At 42.3% G+C, this 17259-nt stretch overlaps 1 protein-coding gene across 1 annotated transcript in view; it reads left to right on the top strand.

Annotated features, from left to right (window-relative positions):
• The window catches only part of SLC60A2 (solute carrier family 60 member 2), a 33447-nt gene extending 16944 nt beyond the window's left edge, over positions 1–16503 (top strand). The window contains exons 3-4 of the mRNA XM_077487108.1: positions 9405–9521; positions 11928–16503. Coding sequence (XP_077343234.1) covers positions 9405–9521; positions 11928–13114 — 1304 coding nt within the window. The 3' untranslated portion in view covers positions 13115–16503. The remainder of the gene's footprint in view (positions 1–9404; positions 9522–11927) is intronic.
• Positions 16504–17259: the final 756 nt, after the last annotated feature.

Genomic DNA, 17259 nt, shown 5'->3' with positions numbered 1-17259 from the left:
GCTCCTCCCTACAGGAAACACAATCAATCGACAGCTGTTTTAAGTCCCCACCCTTCCCCTTGATCCTCAGTTTTTGATTGTGTTTCTCCCTACACAGCGAAACTGTTTGTTTTTTTCCAAATGACCCGAAGCCTGGGGCTGGTGGTCTCCCCCTGGGAGCCGGACCACAAGCCTGGGAAGCCTCTGGGTCTGGTAGGATATTCTTGTCCTTCCTGGGGGGTTCCCCTATCTTTTCCTCAGGGCGGGCAGCAGAAATTGGAAGAGCCCCCCTGAGAGCTGAAGGACCCTGGGTACAGTGGTGTACCCAGAACTTCAGGGGCCATTATCCTGTCTCCCCCTCCTTACCTGTACAGGTGGCTGTTCAGACGGGGGTGCTGGCCATCGGTTCTTTCCAGGGGGCTTGTCCCCGACTCCTGGGTCCCCGGTAGCTCGCGTGGGCTGCCGGAGAGGGCGTGGCAACAAGCACCCGCGTCATTTTCAAACTTCGGGAAAATGGCAGCGGCGTTCTTACCCAGGAGGGAAGGCTGAGAGTCAGTAGGAGCAGGCGCCCACATCCTCCTTTCTCTAGAGCGAGGAGGCACCAGTTTACTACGGTGGATGTCTGCCTTAACCACCTCAGATATGAAGATGGGAATGAGGAATGGAAGGCATTGCCCCCCCCCATGTATATAGACTGACTGGTACAGTGCAGGACACAGCCTAACCTGGCACCTCCCTATGGGGACAGCAGTTGGGGGGGGGGAGCACTTTGGCGGCTATCCTCCTTGCGTGTGGACCATAAGGATGGAAAAGCAAGCCCGCTGGCTGTGGCAAAAAGAGGAAGACTACAACGGTGAGTACTTTACTTTCCTTTTGCCGTGGGAATTTAGCTGCAAAATCCCCAATTCCAGCCAGAGGGTTTCTAGGCATTTGAGATCTCACCTGGGGTCTGGATTCAAATAGCCCTTAAGCTTCTGCTAAAAACACCAGCTGCAGCCCCTCTTACATCAGAGAAGCTGTATGGTGGACAGGTGGTGCAGAGGAACGAGTGTGCCTAAACCACCTCAGATGAGAAAGAGGTAGGTAGGCCATTGCTCCCCCTTCCCCGTGTATAATATACTGACTGGTGCAGTGCAGAACCTGGGGTCGGGATACAAATAGCGCAGACGCCACTGCTAAAACCACCAGCCACAGCTCCCTCTTACAGCAGAGACACTGTGGTTATCGCAGCAGTAGGTTGCCAGCCTCTCCCTACATGCCCAGTTGTGGTACATTTAGTAGGGATGAATATAGCGTACAGAGGGGACCTGGTAGATACAAAGTTACTTACAGGCCAGGTATACCACTGAACAGGTTATTAATTGGGCAGTGGTTGGTGGATTCAGAAGCTCCCCTGGTCAGCAGGTGCACTAGGTTACCGGCCCTATTAGCCCAGCTGCTAGGAATCTGAAGTTGCTTCACAATGTTTAAAAGCTGACCTAAAATTCAAGGATGGGCAGAGACCAAGCTACTGTGTGGCACAGTAGGGGTTCCCTTGTCACAGATCCTCCTTTTGGAGGTTGCCTGCTATAGTTAACTTTCATAAGCTCCAACCTCCCACTCCACCTTTACACTGTGTTTATATTATAGTGTAGGAGGTAAGAAGAAACTTTTTTTATTGGTTTGGGCTACAATCCACTCAGTGGCAGATCTAAAGGCGATTCACCATAGATCGCTCCCTACATCCTTTTAATTGAGGATTTTCTGTGCAAACCTATGCAAGAGCTACATAATTGATTGTTTGAAGCCTGCAAATAGCTATTTACCTCCCAGGCTAAACTGGTAACCACCTCTTCTAGAGAGGTCTTAAATTGGTCTCTAGGGCTGGGCTCATTGAGACTTTAGTTGCTAATCAGCACCACCTGGATATGTGCTGGCTAGCGTTTGCTCAGTCTATGGAGGTAAGGTAGGACAACAACTACTACTAATAGTAGGGTGTCCAACCATTTTAGGATCTGTTCCTTCTCTGGTGGTGAAGGTTTAGTATCTACAGCCCAGGCTATGCCTATGAAATAAATTGCCTGTTGGTTATTTCATAAAGGGATAGACCATGACTCCTCATTGGCTGCACACCAGTAGACCTCAGTAGTGAAGGTTTGTGCTTGCTGGGATGTTTTTGTGGCACAGCAGAAATACACATTGAGATAGGTGACATCTCTGCTCATAATGGTTATATTGCTGCACATCAGACATACACAAGATTGAGGTCTGTCTGTGGGGCTTTGTGTCCTGTTTTACTGCCTTGTTGGTTACTTATCAGAAAGGCAGCAGTGAAGTCTGATGGTCCTGATTTGCGTGGCGCTGTGCTGATGCAGACAGTGCTATTAACAGCAATGGCTGCCGAGTTTAAACATGCGATTTGACATGTTGAGTCGCATGACAAATCATTTCAATATGGATGTGCTATCTCTATTCATAGTGTTTTATTGTTGCACATCAGATTTATACAGCATTAAGGTCTGTGAGGTTTTTGTGTCCTGTATTACTGCCTTATCAGAAAGGCAGCAGTGAAAATTGATGGTTCGAATTTGTTGGGCTACATAGTAGAAATACAAATTGAACCCCTGCCAGGTGTAGTACATATACTGCCTTTGGTAATCCATGTAGCACCACAAAGTGGTGTTGTGCTGATTTTAGCCATGCGATTTGACATGTTGAGTCGCAAGGCCAAATCGCTTCAATATGGATGTGCTATCTCTATTCAGAATTGTTATATTGTTGCACATCAGACATATACAAGATTGAAGGTTGTCTGTCCTTTTATGTCTTGCATATACTGCCTTATTGGCTGCATATCAGAAAGGACACAGCAGTGAAGGTTGCTGGTCTTTTTCTGATTTTGTTTTTGCTGCTCAGCTGAGAGACACATTGAGGATGGTGGCCTCTCTGCTCAGTATTGGTATATTACTACACATCAGACATACACAAAGATTGAATGTTTGTGTCCTGTATGTCCTATATTTACTGCCTTATCGTTTGTATATCAGGCTAAGCAGTGTTTCTCATGGATCTACCTTTCTGCATCTTAGGGATACACAGCAGGGGTTTGTTGGCTGCAATCCTCCAGGGAGTCACAGCATTGGGGACCCCTTACTTGTTCGACCTGAAAATTGCTATTTGTTTTTTTTTTTTTCCCTGCGACCTGTGTAATCTTGAGGTCTGTGGATCCAGGAATCAGGGACTGCTGGTGTCGCACAGACACAAATGGTACCCATTGGAAGCCATAGTATATGACTTCTCATGCGTCTTGCAGTCCCAAGTCGCAGGTTGGGTCGCACGGGTGTGGGAACCCTAAACTTATCTGTCCCTTCTGATTGAGGTTTTGCTACACAGCAGGAATACTCATCATGGCGTTATTGTTTTATTTTGCAGCAGACCAGAAAGATTGCAGCTGTAAAGGTTGTCTGTCTTTTTCCTCAGTTTCTGCTTTTATGTTGTTGCACAGCAGAAATACTCAAGATTGAAGCTTGTTGGTGCTTTCTGTTTCAGAAAAACACAATGCTGCAGGTTGCTTGTGTCCTTTCTCAGTGTTGGTTCTATCTGAACTACACTACAGAAGTGCATGACAAAAAGGAATGTCTTGTGTTCCATATTTTTTCCCTGTGGCATAGCAGAAATGCACAACACGGGAGTTGGTGTTCATATTAATCTTATAACTGTGGTGGTTTGTCAGAAATACACAACATAGAAGTTTGGGTCTTTCTGTCTTTATAGCCTTGTTTTGCTGTACATAGGTAAAGCACAACAGTAAAGGGGGTTCCTGTCCTTTCCGTATTTATATATCAGTTATGACCTAGCTAGCTGCACTAAAGAAATACGCAGCATTTAGGGTTTGCTTGAGTCTTAATGTTTTTACGTCTTGGCAGCACATCAGAAAACCAGACTATGAGGACTGTTTGTCTACGTTGAGGTTCAGATTTGGGTCTCTTCCCATATTTGATATATTGGTTTAGATAGTCACACTCAGGCACACAACATTGTTGTCTATGCTTGTGTCCTTTCTGTCTAAATCTATTGTGCCGTGCCCACAATCTATGATCATTTTATTTGTGATATTAATAATGCATGTATCACCTTTTTGTATTTCAGCCTTCTTTTCCATGGAGGGGCCAGGAGTTCGGGCTGCAGCTGCCACATGTCAGAAAACCTTGACCACTTGCATTCAGGGATGCCAGAACCATTTCCTAGGGTTGAAGCCCTGTAGGGTTATGGGACACTGGAGGAAGGGGATAATGAATCCCCCTTTTAGTAAGAACTTGGAGAGCTCTGTTCAGAGGAGTATTAGGGCCTGAGGATGAAGTATAAAGATGTATACCCGATCGAATAGGTTTCGGCTTGGTGCATGGCCTTCATTTTGCCCTTTTAGCAAAACTAGACATAGCAATATGGGTAGTCTACTCCTGCTAGGGACTTTAATCTCCTGAAGAAGGCTCTCAGGCGTAAGTAAGGACATAGATTGGGCGTGCCTTAAACCCAGGGTTCAAGCTTCTGTTAATCTATTTCCCTTAAGTAGGCTTCCCTTTAGTCTTTTGCTGACATAAAGATAAAAAGGAAGCAGTTTTATTTCCCTCAACAGGATAGTGTTAAGACAGGCCCTCTTATTGATTAATGTAGTGTCCTTGTCTTACACAGGTCTCTTATTTATCTTTTTAGTGGTTCTAAGTAGCACCTACAGGCATAATAGGCCATGGTTGTTAGATGTGTGAGATAGGCAACATTGCTAACCTACAAGTTTAACATGTTTTCTGATTCCATTTTTAAGAGCCCATTTCACCTAGATACTGCATCTGAAGCGGAAAAGGCAGGAACATCTGTGGAGCAGACCTGCAGATCAGCCGCATGATCCAGCTAAGATGCCTTCATCAAGCATATGAGCGTATGGAGTGGAGGTAAAGCTCACTGCAGAGCCAATGTTCGCCAAGAGGGTTTTGCAGTGGCCCCACCCTAAGGTAGGCCTGAGGTACTTGTTTATCCTCTCAGGTGTGCCGTCCTGGAAGATGACTTGAGAAAAGTACCAGTTACTTACCGGTAACTGTCTTTCTGGGAAATCTTCCAGGACGGCAGGCCTACTTCCCGCCTGTTGGAGGAGGGAAAATTCTAGAACACTAGAAGGTGAGTACCTATGAGGAATGATTTCCCTTGTGAACCTGGTTCAGGAGTTACTTCTCTACAAACTGAGGATCAAGGGGAAGGGTGGGGACTTAAAACAGCTGTCGATTGATTGTGTTTCCTGTAGGGAGGAGCCTCTCATCTCTCAGGTGTGCCGTCCTGGAAGATTTCCCAGAAAGACAGTTACCGGTAAGTAACTGGTACTTTTTCAATCGTGTCAATATCGCATATCGCCTTGTGATGTGTGACAAAAATAGTCCATAAAATTAGGTGATATCAGATATATTTATTCAATCTTCTCAAATCTTTAAATCTTCCACCACACCAACGTGCTTGTGACAGCTCTTTCATCTGAAAAATGCACTCACCAACTCAAATTGCCTCCCACTCTCGTGTTTGGGTCAAGAGCAACTTTAAATCCACACCTGGGTTAAAAACGACCATCCATTCTATTCTCATGGTTCCAATTAAGATATCTCCATTAACTATTTTTTTGACTATTTATGTCACACATCACAGGGTGATATGTGATATTGAACTATTGATTCACAGTTATTGTTTGTTTTTTGTTTAGCTCCACTAAATTTTCCTATTTCTTTATATGCATGGTTATAGGTTTAGTTTTTGTGATTTTATTTATATGTATTGCTGGTGTTTTGGTGGTTGGCCCACTACTTTTCACATGGGGGGTGAGAAACCCTATGACACCTGTGATGAAGTGTGAACATAGGTGTCATAGGGTTTCTCATACCTGGTTGATTCAATGCCAGAAGTCATGAAATGTTGATGTGTGTACAGTGCATGCTTTTAGGTAAGTGTTGGGAAGCAAAAATGCACCACAAGAGAATAGGCGGTTTGAAGCTGAAGGAAGAAGGTGGTTTTGCCAGCAAAATATGTTTTGCTTGCCAATCAGACATAACTGTTCACACAGTTTAGTGCTGCAGTTGACTTAAAGTGGAACTAAACCCTCCTCTCAATTACAGCCAAGAAAGCTGCCATCTTTGCCTCAGTTTGATTTGTATCTGCCATAGTGCTGCACATGTGATCAGCTATGACACCAGCCATTTGATGCCTTGACAGTTTGGTTGAAAGCACAAGCGGCTGAAACCGTTATCCTTCACAGCATGCCTTGAATTTAACTGTTTTGGTAAACAGTTAAAACTGAACTGAAGTTCTGCTATAAGAAACGGCAAGCAGGCAGGCTTTTATTTCATCATGCATGGTCTCTTCTGCAATAAAATGCCCCTACCTGCACCTCATTATCTTAGGTGCTGTAAACTGAGCTGCACATGCGAGGCTGAGCTTACAGTGCAGGGCTGGTCTCTTGGGTACTGGGGTGACTGGCTCCTGTGGCGATATGACATCCCCCAGCCAATGAAGATGACCAAATACTGCCACTCAGAAGATGCTAGCATCGGCGAAGGACCATTGGATGGGTAAATATTCACCATTTCAGTTTTGCTATAAATTGATTGGTTTAGTTCCGCTTTAAGCAGGAAACTTAAGCAGACTCTTGGAATTCCCGTACAGCTGTAACGTTTCTGTGGGCTCAATTCACTAAAGAGTATCGCATGAGATGATTGGATAACGTGACAACTTTTTTCCAATTCTTATGCAATATTCAAAATGTTAATTCACTGTCTGTTTTATGAGGTATTCACCCAACTAGTAAAAAACACACAATAAATATGGCATCAACTGACTCTAAAGTCAATTCACTGAACTACCTGTAGATAAATGAATAAATACAATCATTGAAATGCTATGGTCCAGCCATGTGTTAATCAAGGAATTTTTTATATAATATATATCCGCCAGCGTACTCTAACAGATTTTGTACATTTACCCACTGACAAATAATCAGTCTATAATTTTAATGGTAGGTTAATTTGAACAGTGAGAGACAGACGGAACAACAAAAATATCCAGAAAACCACATTTGACCTCTTCGCAAAACATTACTTGGTGGCAAAACCCTTGTTGGCTTCCAGGTTTGCACACAGATCATTAGGGATTTTTCCCACTCCTTTTTGCAGATCCTCTCCAAGTCATTAAGGTTTCGAGGAACTTGAACCTTTAGCTCCCTCTACATATTTTCTGTGGGATTAAGGTCAGGAAACCTCGCTAGGCCACTCCAGGACCTTAATGTGCTTCTTCATGAGCCACTTCCTTGTTGCCTTGGCTGTGTTTTTTTTTTGGTCATTGTCATGCTGGAATACCCATCCAAGACCCATTTTCAGTGTCCTGGCTGATAAAAGGAGGTTCTTGCCCAAGATTTGGCATTATATGGCCCCGTCCCTTTGATGCAGTGAAGTTGTCCTTTCCCCTTAGCTGAAAAACACACCAAAGCGTAATGTTTCCACCTCCATGTTTGACGATGGGGATGGTGTTCTTGGGGTCAAAGGCAGCATTCCTCATCTGACCACAACACTTTCACCCAGTTCTCCTCTGAATCATTCAAATGTTCATTATCAAACTTCAGATGGGCCTGTAGGGGGACCTTGCGTGCGCTGCAGGATTTCAGTCTATCAAGGCGTAGTGTTATCAATTGTTTTCTTGGTGATTATGTTCCTAGCTGCCTTGAAACCATTGACCAGATTCTCCCGTGTAGTTCTGGGGCGATTCCTCACCGTGCTCATGATCATTGAAATTTCACAAGGTGAGATTGTGCATGGAGCCCCAGACTGAGGGAGATTGACAGTTATTTTGTGTATTTCCACTTGTGAATAATCGTACCAACTGTTATCAACCTTTCACCAAGTTGCTTGGCAGTGGTCTTGTAGCCCATTCCAGCCTTGTGTAGGTCTACATTCTTGTCTCTGACATCCTTGGACAGCTGTTTGCCATGGTGGAGAGATTGTAATCTGATTGCTTCTGTCGACAGGTGTCTTTTACACAGGTAACAAGCTGTGATTAGGAGCACTCCCTTTGAGAGAGAGAGTACTTCTAATCTCAGCTCGTTACCTGTATAAAAGACACCTGGGAGCCAGAAATATTGCTGATTGATAGGGGATCAAAACTTATTTCGCTCATTAAAATGCAAATCAATTTATAACTTTTGTTGAAATTTTGTTTTCTGGATATTTTTGTTCTCTCTCTCTCACTGTTAAAATAAACCTACCATTATAATTTTAGACTGAAAATTCCTGTCAGTGGGCAAACGTACAAAATCAGCAGGGGATCAAATACTTTTTTTTTTTTTTTTTATTCCCTCACTGTAACAGGTAGCGCTAACATCCTTAACAACCAGTAAATAGTTGTTAAGGCGCGGGTGGCCACTGTGTCCTTAACAAGCATGACTCATCTGCTGTCACCAAAGCACTCCCCCCCCAGATGCACAGACAGGGCCTGGCTTGTTTATTGGACTGGTAGGGATTTTGGGGGGACCCCTTGCCATATTTTTTTAATTTTTTTTTGAATGTGTGGTTCCCCTTAAAATCCACACCATACCCGAAAGGCCCTGGTATGGATTTGGGAGGGACCCCTATTCTGTGTGTTTTTTTTTTTTTTTCTTTTGAAATTATTAAATGTCTGCAAGCCTTTTGTTTTACGTTCTGCTGCTGACAGCAGATGAGTCATGGTTGTTAAAGATGCATGCCTGCATTAAAATGGCGTTGGCTTTCACTACAAAAATACTGCATCATGTCATAAAATAGAGGTATTTTACCACATTTGTTAAAGCGATAGATACTGCTTTGTGAATTGAGCCTTGTAAGGCCCCATTCACACCACCTCAGTGTTTTGTAGCTTGTTCTCTATGGAGATGGTTCCCAAAACCACTCCAAATCGCTTGAAGCCAAACACCTAAAGCTCTAAGTTATGGAGCTTTTTTATTTTTATTTTATTTTTTCTAGCTCAATTTGGGAGTTTTTCGCCTTTTTTACATTGTTGACTATTTGACCTGTGCAAAATTGCGTGACTTTCTGCCTCAAAACGATACGCTCAGGTGTGAATGCAGCCTAAGAGAGAGGGTAAAAATAAAGATGAATCCCTCCTGTATCGATTTGTATTGTAAGTGTACTGTCTGCCCTCATTTTGTAAAGCGTTGTGCAAACTGTTGGCACTATATAAATCCTGTATAAAAATGGTCATTAACATTGTAATGGTTTGCAGACTGACTAAAAAACAAACTGCAATGTGTGAGCAAGACCCAACGTTGAAACATGGAGCCGAAGAAACATAAATACTTGTTACTGAATTATTTTTCATGTGACTGACTTTTTTTTGTGAAAATGTTGAAATTTGTTACTGCTAAGCGCATTCTTTTTCTTTACCAGGATTATCCATGATGGCGACCTGTATGGGCCTTTTGGTTTTGCCTTGGTGTAAGAAGGCCATTCTTCTGACTGGAGCGATGTCTGTTGTGGGCATATCAATGGGATTCTTAGATACTGGTAACTTTATTCTCTTAACATTCCAAAGAAATGGGAAAAACATTATCAAGATGTTCATTAATATATATTTGTATTGTGTTTGTTTAGAACAGTCCTTAGCATAATCATGTATAACAAGTGACTGCAAATTGCTACAGGTTATTTCTTTTGCAATAAATGTAGAGCAAATATATCTTAAGACAGCCTTTCTCAACATATTAACCCCTAAAATTTTCATGTCTCGGGGAACCCTTACTAAAACAGGTGTAGGGGTCAATGAGAAGGATTGCCCCTTACATTGATGTAGGATGAATACAATCTTCACAGTAGTGGTCAGCCTTACAACCACTGAAAAGATCATTGGCATCATGCTACTGGTTTTGCCAAGTGGTATTGAACCTGGATGTATGTAGGTACCATCAGATGGAAGGTCAATCAGCCACAAAGCAAGGAACCCCTAGCACCCTCTGGAGAAACCTTAGGGTTCCACGCAACCCAGGTAGAAGTTATCTTTCCTAAAGAGGGCAATCAATGTACATTTCAAGAATTTTTAACAAACTTTGTTGCAGTTTCCTGCTATTTGATATTCTGAAGTAATAGCTGTTTGTGTCCATGTGCAATGTTAATGGGAGTGACTTTATAATTGTCAATCAGTTACTGCACTCGCAGACCAGATTATATATCTATCTCAAACACACACTGGGGCAAGAAAGGATTTAGTCAGCCACCAATTGTGTAAGTTCTCCCACTTAAAATTATGAGAGGCCTGTAATTGTCATCATAGGTATACCTTCAACTATGATAGACATAATGTGGAAACAAATCCAGACAATCACATTGTCTGTCTGATTTTTATGAAAGAATTTATTTTTCAATTATGGTGGAAAATAAGTATTTGATCGCCTACAAACAAGCAAGATTTCTGGCTCTAACAGACCTGTATCATCTTCAAGAGGCTCTTCTGCCCTCCACTCATTACCTATATTAATGGCACCTGTTTGAACTTGTCAGTATAAAAGACGCCTATCCACAACTTCAAACAGTCACGCTCCAAACTCCACTTTGAAGACCAAAGAGCTGTCAAAGGACACCAGAAACAAAATTGTAGACCTGCACCAGGCTTGGAAGACCGAATCTGCAAAAGGCAAGCAGCTTGGTGCGAAGAAATCAACTGTGGGAGCAATAATTAGAAAATGGAAGACATACAAGACCACTTATAAACTCCCTCGATCTGGGGCTCCACGCAAGATCTCATCCCGTGGAGTCAAAATTATCACAAGAACAGTGAGCTGGGACCAACGTAACAAAGGCTACCATCAGTAACACACTACGCTGCCAGGGACTTCAGATCCTGCAGTGCCAGACGTGTCCCTCTGCTTAAGCCAGTACATGTCCGGGCCCGTCTGAGGTTTGCTATTTGGATGATCCAGAAGAGGATTGGGAGAATATCATATGGTCAGATGAAACCAAAGTAGAACTGTTTGGTAGAAACACAACTTGTCGTGTTTGGAGGAGAGAGAATGGCGAGTTGCAACCAAAGAACACCATACCTACTGTGAAGCATGGGGATGGCGGCAACATGCTTTGGGGCTGTTTCTCTGCAAAGGGAACAGGATGACTGATCCGTGTACATGAAAGAATGAATGGAGCCATGTATCGTGAGATTTTAGTGCAAACCTCCTCCCATCAACAAAAGCATTGAAGATGAAATGTGGCTGGGTCTTTGAGGATGACAGTGATCCCAAACACACCGCCCGGGCAACGAAGGAGTGGCTTCGTAAGAAGCATTTCAAGGTCCTGGAGTGGCCTAGCCAGTCTTCAGATCTCAACCCCATAGAAAAGCTTTGGAGAGAGTTGAATGTCCTTGTTGCCCAGCGACAGCCCCAAAACATCACTGCTCTAGAGGAGATCTGCATGGAGGAATGGGCCAACATACCAGCAACAGTGTGTGACTTACAGAAAACGTTTCACCTGTGTCATTGCCAACAGGAAAGTATTGAGATTAACTTTTAATATTGACAAAATACTTATTTTCCACCATAATTTGCAAATAAATTCTTTCAAAAATCAGACAATGTGATTGTCTGGATTTGTTTCCACATTTTTGTCTCTCATAGTTGAGGTATACCTATGATGACAATTACAGGCCTCTCTCATCTTTTTAAGTGGGAGAACTTGCACAATTGGTGGCTGACTAAATACTTTTTTGCCCGTGTGTGTGTGTTCAATTTTTTTATGTTATTTTTGGCAGATTTGCCTCCTTAAAGCGTGAATGTGAACAGACACCAATAAATTTAATTAATGTGTGTTTCTGTAAAAGGAACATGTGAGATCGTGCATTATGTATGTTTTTGTTTTTTTGTTTTTGTTACTGAGATTGTGTTTTTTGATGTATTACTTTCTAATTGTTTTCTTCTTCCAATTCAGGTGGAAATGTTGTCATTCTGAACACTTGGGGAGATGAAGCTGGACCCCATGTTCAGGCACTGCACTTCAGTTTTGCTCTGGGGGCTCTTCTGGCACCAATCTTGGCAAAATTAATTCCAAAAATTCTGCCCTTTGACAAAACATCACAAGAAGTACTAAATATGCCTCTTGAAATTAAGAAGTCAATGCTGTCCTATATTGTTATTGCCACATACATTTTGCTGGTCTCTATATTTTTATTTATCTTGTACTGTAAAAGTCCACCCAATCGATCAGCCTCTAAGGGTTCAGAAGAAAAAGGAAGGACAGCCAAGTACCACAACGCTCTCATCTTTCTTCTTTGTTTGTTTTTCTTTTTCTATGTTGGGGCAGAAGTTGCCTATGGTTCATACATATTTACTTACGCAATCACTATGGCAGAGATGGATCATGATAAGGCTGCAGGGGTGAACTCTATATTTTGGGGGGTGTTTGCTACAGTTCGAGGTTTTGCTATCTGCTTTGCGACATGTTTGTATCCTGGCACCATGCTGCTTCTTAGTGTGATTGGCTGCACTGTTTCTTCTGTATGTTTAATGATCTTTTATAAAGAACACATAGTCCTTTGGATTGGAAGTGCACTGTATGGAGCATCAATGGCTACTACCTTTCCCAGTGGTTTCTCTTGGGCACAGCAGTACACGACTATAGGAGGCAAGTCAGCTTCCTTATTTGTGGTTGGAGCAGCACTTGGAGAAATGGCAATTCCTGCCTCTGTAGGATACCTTCAGGGAATGTTGCCCACTCTTCCAGTACTTATGTACACCATCTTGGCATCTTCTGCTGTGACGGCTGTCTTGTTTCCAGTCATGTACAAACTGGCCACTTCTTCGCAGGACAAGGTACGGTGGGGTGCAGTTGAAAGTGAAGACCGAAGGGCTTTACTTTCAAGTTCTGGCCTAGAGGAAGAAGAGGAGGAGGAAGAGGCGGATGTTCAGCAATGGAATGATGCCGATTTTGAAGCCATTGAAATGAATGACCGAAGTAAAAATTCTATTACTGTGATAACGGAGGACGCATCAGAGGTAACTTCCACTTCCAACAGCAACAGCCAAACTTTCTCCAAGAACGGGACACTCGGCGATCAGGTGGTTGACAGATCACCTTTAAAAAAACTGTTGAATGTGGACAGAGAAAAAAATGATTAAATTTGTATTGCAAATTGTTTTTATTATTTTTACCTGCTTATCAGACAGGAACGCAAGTTGCCTAAAATGAGCTGCAAGTTTTATATAATTGAAGGATAGAGGAAATCCATACAGAAAGGAAAAGCCTTTTTCATTTTACTTTTGTTGCCCGCCTTTAAACTGTTTGTGTGCTACTGTACACGGTCTTGCTAAAACCCAGCTATAGAGATACTTTACCCTAAATTATTTAAGTTCATCTAATTTGAAACCCAATTTGCTTTAAAAATTTACAGCTGGCTGCTAACTTCACGCTTTTCATTTGTGGTCAAAGAAAGCACATGTTCTGGCATCACAAAGGCCAACTCCAGCAAAAATTGTTTTGTTTTATTTTGGATATAGTGTCGGCGTTGGAGCCTCAGTAAGGACTATTACTGCCTGTGTCTATTGGGAAGATTTCAACTTTGTCTCCTCTCAGGGCAGAAAGTGAGGGGTAATTGTGGGAGACGCAGACAAAATCAAGACCATTTTTTAGTACAATGGGGATTGGTAAAAAATTCCAAAACCTTTTTACCTTCCTGTTCCAATGACAGCTGCTCCCCCATGCCTTGTCCCAGTGGCACGGAGACCTAAATTGAGATAAATTCCCCCAAATTGGCAATGGACAGAAATAAAAATATGGCCAAACTCCACATTAATTTCAGTACACCTGATATATCTGTGGAGCCTCAACTAGGTGTTCTGAGTTCTGCCTAAGCTGTTCCTTATCCCTCATGACTTGAAGCCTAACACAGGGGAGAAGAGACTGCAAGGACTGGTTGAGCAGTACGGTGGAGCCCATGGAAGCGGAGGATCAGGTAGCTAATACTCCTTTTACCTGGTCCTCTAGACACATGAGTTAATAACTCTTGCCGTGCTGGTGCAGCTCCACTGCAAGAGAGGTCTTCTATTTTTCCTGCTGTTCAGCTTTAGGATAATATTGAAACTGCAGATAGAAAACACTGTTAGGACTACCGTTAGCTTGCTCTATTCCTTCTCATTCACTGTGCAGAGGAGTTGATTTTGGCAGTTGAGTGTTTAATATGCACTAATTATAGGCTTTTACATGTGTCTAGAATTTTTTTAAGTATATCTACAGCATCCATCACTTCTGTGAAATCTTGTAAGCTAGATCAAAGTGGTCCCAAACTTTTATTTATTTATTTTTTCTTTCGAAAATAACAAACATGTTATACTTTACCTGCTCTCTGCAATAGTTGTTGCAAAAAGAATGCCGGCAACTCGATTGCTTCTTCTTAAATCTTTGAGCACAAACAGCAGTGCAACACCAAAAGCCTAGGAAAAGGTGTCCATTCCTCCAAAAAAGGGGGGGTGGTACAATCCAATTTAAAGTGAATTAAAATCATGTGAGGTTGGTAGAACCAGAGAAGGGGGGGGGGGGATGGAAACAGACTGAAAACTGTAGGGCAAAAAATGAACGTCCTGTGGAATCAAATTATATATTAAAAACAAATTGATGTCCGTTCTACTGTTCATTCCACTAGGAAATCGAGTATTCATTCTGTGTATCCACTGCACCTCCTGCTGAAGTCGGTTATGGTGTGTATCTTCTCACCTGTTCCAGACCACAAAAAGGAAAAAAAAGACTCCAGATTACCACCATGAACTGTTCTAAAATGTTTAGATGCATTTGAAATATTGTTTGCATTACTATTTAAAGTGTCATTGTAGTGGTCTGATATTCTAATACGTAGATTGCGGATAGTGCATCCCCTATACTGTACAAGTACTGCAATCAATTAGGTAGACTATCATCTTTGAGTTACAATTTATAAAACTTTTTACTGGAAATGTTCTACCTGTTGAAAAAGAAATGACAACAGACTTGCCTTTTCTGTGTCTTTTACACGGTTTACACTTGTTTATAACCAAAGGGATAGGAGCCCACTGTCCCCAAACATGAAATGGAAGGGGAAGTGGAACGAAATAGAGAAGGCGAAAGCATAGTACCCAAAGTAAGAGCTTTCCTACTGAAAAAAACGCACCCCTGTCTTAAAATATGATGCAAAGTTTTATCTGTATATAGGACAGGGAGGCAGTGTTCTATGATAGAAACATCTGATCTGATTGTATTGTTGTAAGTGGTCCCAAAGTGAACACCTCTCCTCCTCCCACTGGACTGTGCCTTCTTACTGATAGAAGAGGAATTCCCAATCAGATCACCACGTTCTCTGTTTTTCTGCCAATCTTCTGCCTATATCTATTTGTCCCAATCCTTCTCTTCTCTGGTCCCCTGCCACCACACCTAGCTTCCCCCCCCCCCCTCCTGAGTGCTCCCATAGCAAGCTGCTTACTATTGGGACAGTCGTGTGGGCTTGCTCCTGAGTCTCGCTGTCTGCATCTATTGACCAGACAGTGAGATTTGGCTCCTCCCATCTTCTGCGATTGACAGCAGCAGGAGATAATGGCTTCCACTGCTGTGTATGCGCCAATGAGGAGGGAGAGAGCCTCTGCTCTTGTGCATATTGCTGGATTGAGACTGAGCTCAGGTAAGTATAAGGGTGGTGCTTGGGGGGCTACATGTAGAGGGCTTTTTACCTTAATGAATAAAATACATCAGCTTAGTAGACGTTAAATCAATCTTTTTTTAGACTAGTGCATAGAGCAGTTTTTTTGGACCGGTGTTCATAAGTACAGTGTTATTTGTGTGTTTTATTTTTTGTCATACAAGCAAGGCAGTGTAGGGTTTAACTGAGACCATAATAATGTATACGCATGTGTGAAAACCCCAGTGTTCTTTATCAAGGTTTGATCTAAAGCTAGTGTAGCTAAAGATTATAGATAAGTGTTTCACTTTCACTCATCCAAACTACTCCTATTTCCTAAACATCTGCAAACGGTAATATGGGGGTTCTCATTTGCTGACTTTTTTAAAGGTACATGATCTGAGGCTGTTATCCTCATGTAAAAACAAGGATTGTTTACTTTTGTCAGAACTGCAGTATTTAAATGTATGTGGGAATAAGAACTGGAAGTAATCCATGAAGAAGTGCACTTTTTATGCAATTGCCTTTTTAGCTGACAAGTTTTGTAAAAAAAAAAAAAAGTTGATAATAATTAAAAGTAAATAGGAGTCAGTAGTTTATTTTAAAATAGATCTTCCATGGAGACTTGCATATCTGACCTGTTCTTCTAAAAATAGTTTGCCTGGCTGTCATGCTGACCCTGATGCTTCAATAGTTTGAGTCACTGGCCTGGAACAAGTATGCAGATAAGGTCTTCTATCTTTTCTGATGTTCCGAAATGTAATGAGACTATGAATGTACTGAATCCAGTGGGTCAGAATAACTGCCAGTCAAATGTCACTTTTAGAATAAAATCTGTAATGCTACCCTGATTTTTGTCTTTTTTTTTTTTTTTTTAAAGAAATTTCACTCTGAGAACGCTCAGGACAAGAGAAAAGATGGCCTGCACATGTTAGCCTGATATGGATTTGGTTTACTGTGTTGCCCAGAGCTCCCTCTCGTAGCCCCTCCAACTTATGCTTCAAAACTGTAGGCTACAGTCAAGGGTACTTCCCTATCTCCTCTTCGTAAAAAGCTACATACACACATTTTATTTTTACAGTCTTTAGTAACAACAGTTAAACAATCTGCTTTGAAAATGCAAATATCCTTTATGCCGGGAGTCAGCAACCTGTAGATCTCTGTCTGGGTTTGCTGACTTGCCATTCCAAAGCATCAGACAGAGTGCAGTGCAGAGGGACTACTTGTAAAGTTGGAGCTGTAGTAGTGAGCAAGAGCCTCATAAGCCGATGCTTATACCAACTGCACTCCATCTCTTATCCCAGCTAGTGGTCTCCAGAGTGGTAGCAGCAGCAGGAAAAAAGAGCTCCTTAGGTCAGTCAGATGCAATACACTAGGCATAATAGTATAGGGCTGATTTCACACTGATGTGCTGTGGTTTAGTCACATCATGGGTGCAGTGCAGTGTACCTTCAGCTTTCCTCTGGGTTTTGTGCTTAGCCATAGACTTCTATCATATCCTGCTGTTTTTATCACCCCCAACTTTACGTGTGAACGAGCCCTAAGGTGGTGCTGCTGAATGCAGCTAAGGGCTCATTTTAAGTGCTGCTCCTCTAAAAAGTGATCCGAGTGTGTGGTGATAGG

This window comes from Lithobates pipiens, unplaced genomic scaffold, assembly GCF_037356315.1.
Source record: "Lithobates pipiens isolate NorthernLeopardFrog02 unplaced genomic scaffold, aLitPip1_a1.2 Scaffold_18, whole genome shotgun sequence".
In the NCBI taxonomy this organism is placed as follows: Eukaryota; Metazoa; Chordata; class Amphibia; order Anura; family Ranidae; genus Lithobates; species Lithobates pipiens.
The sequence above is the reverse complement of the archived record's forward strand: the minus strand, read 5'-3'. Positions and strand labels throughout refer to the sequence as shown.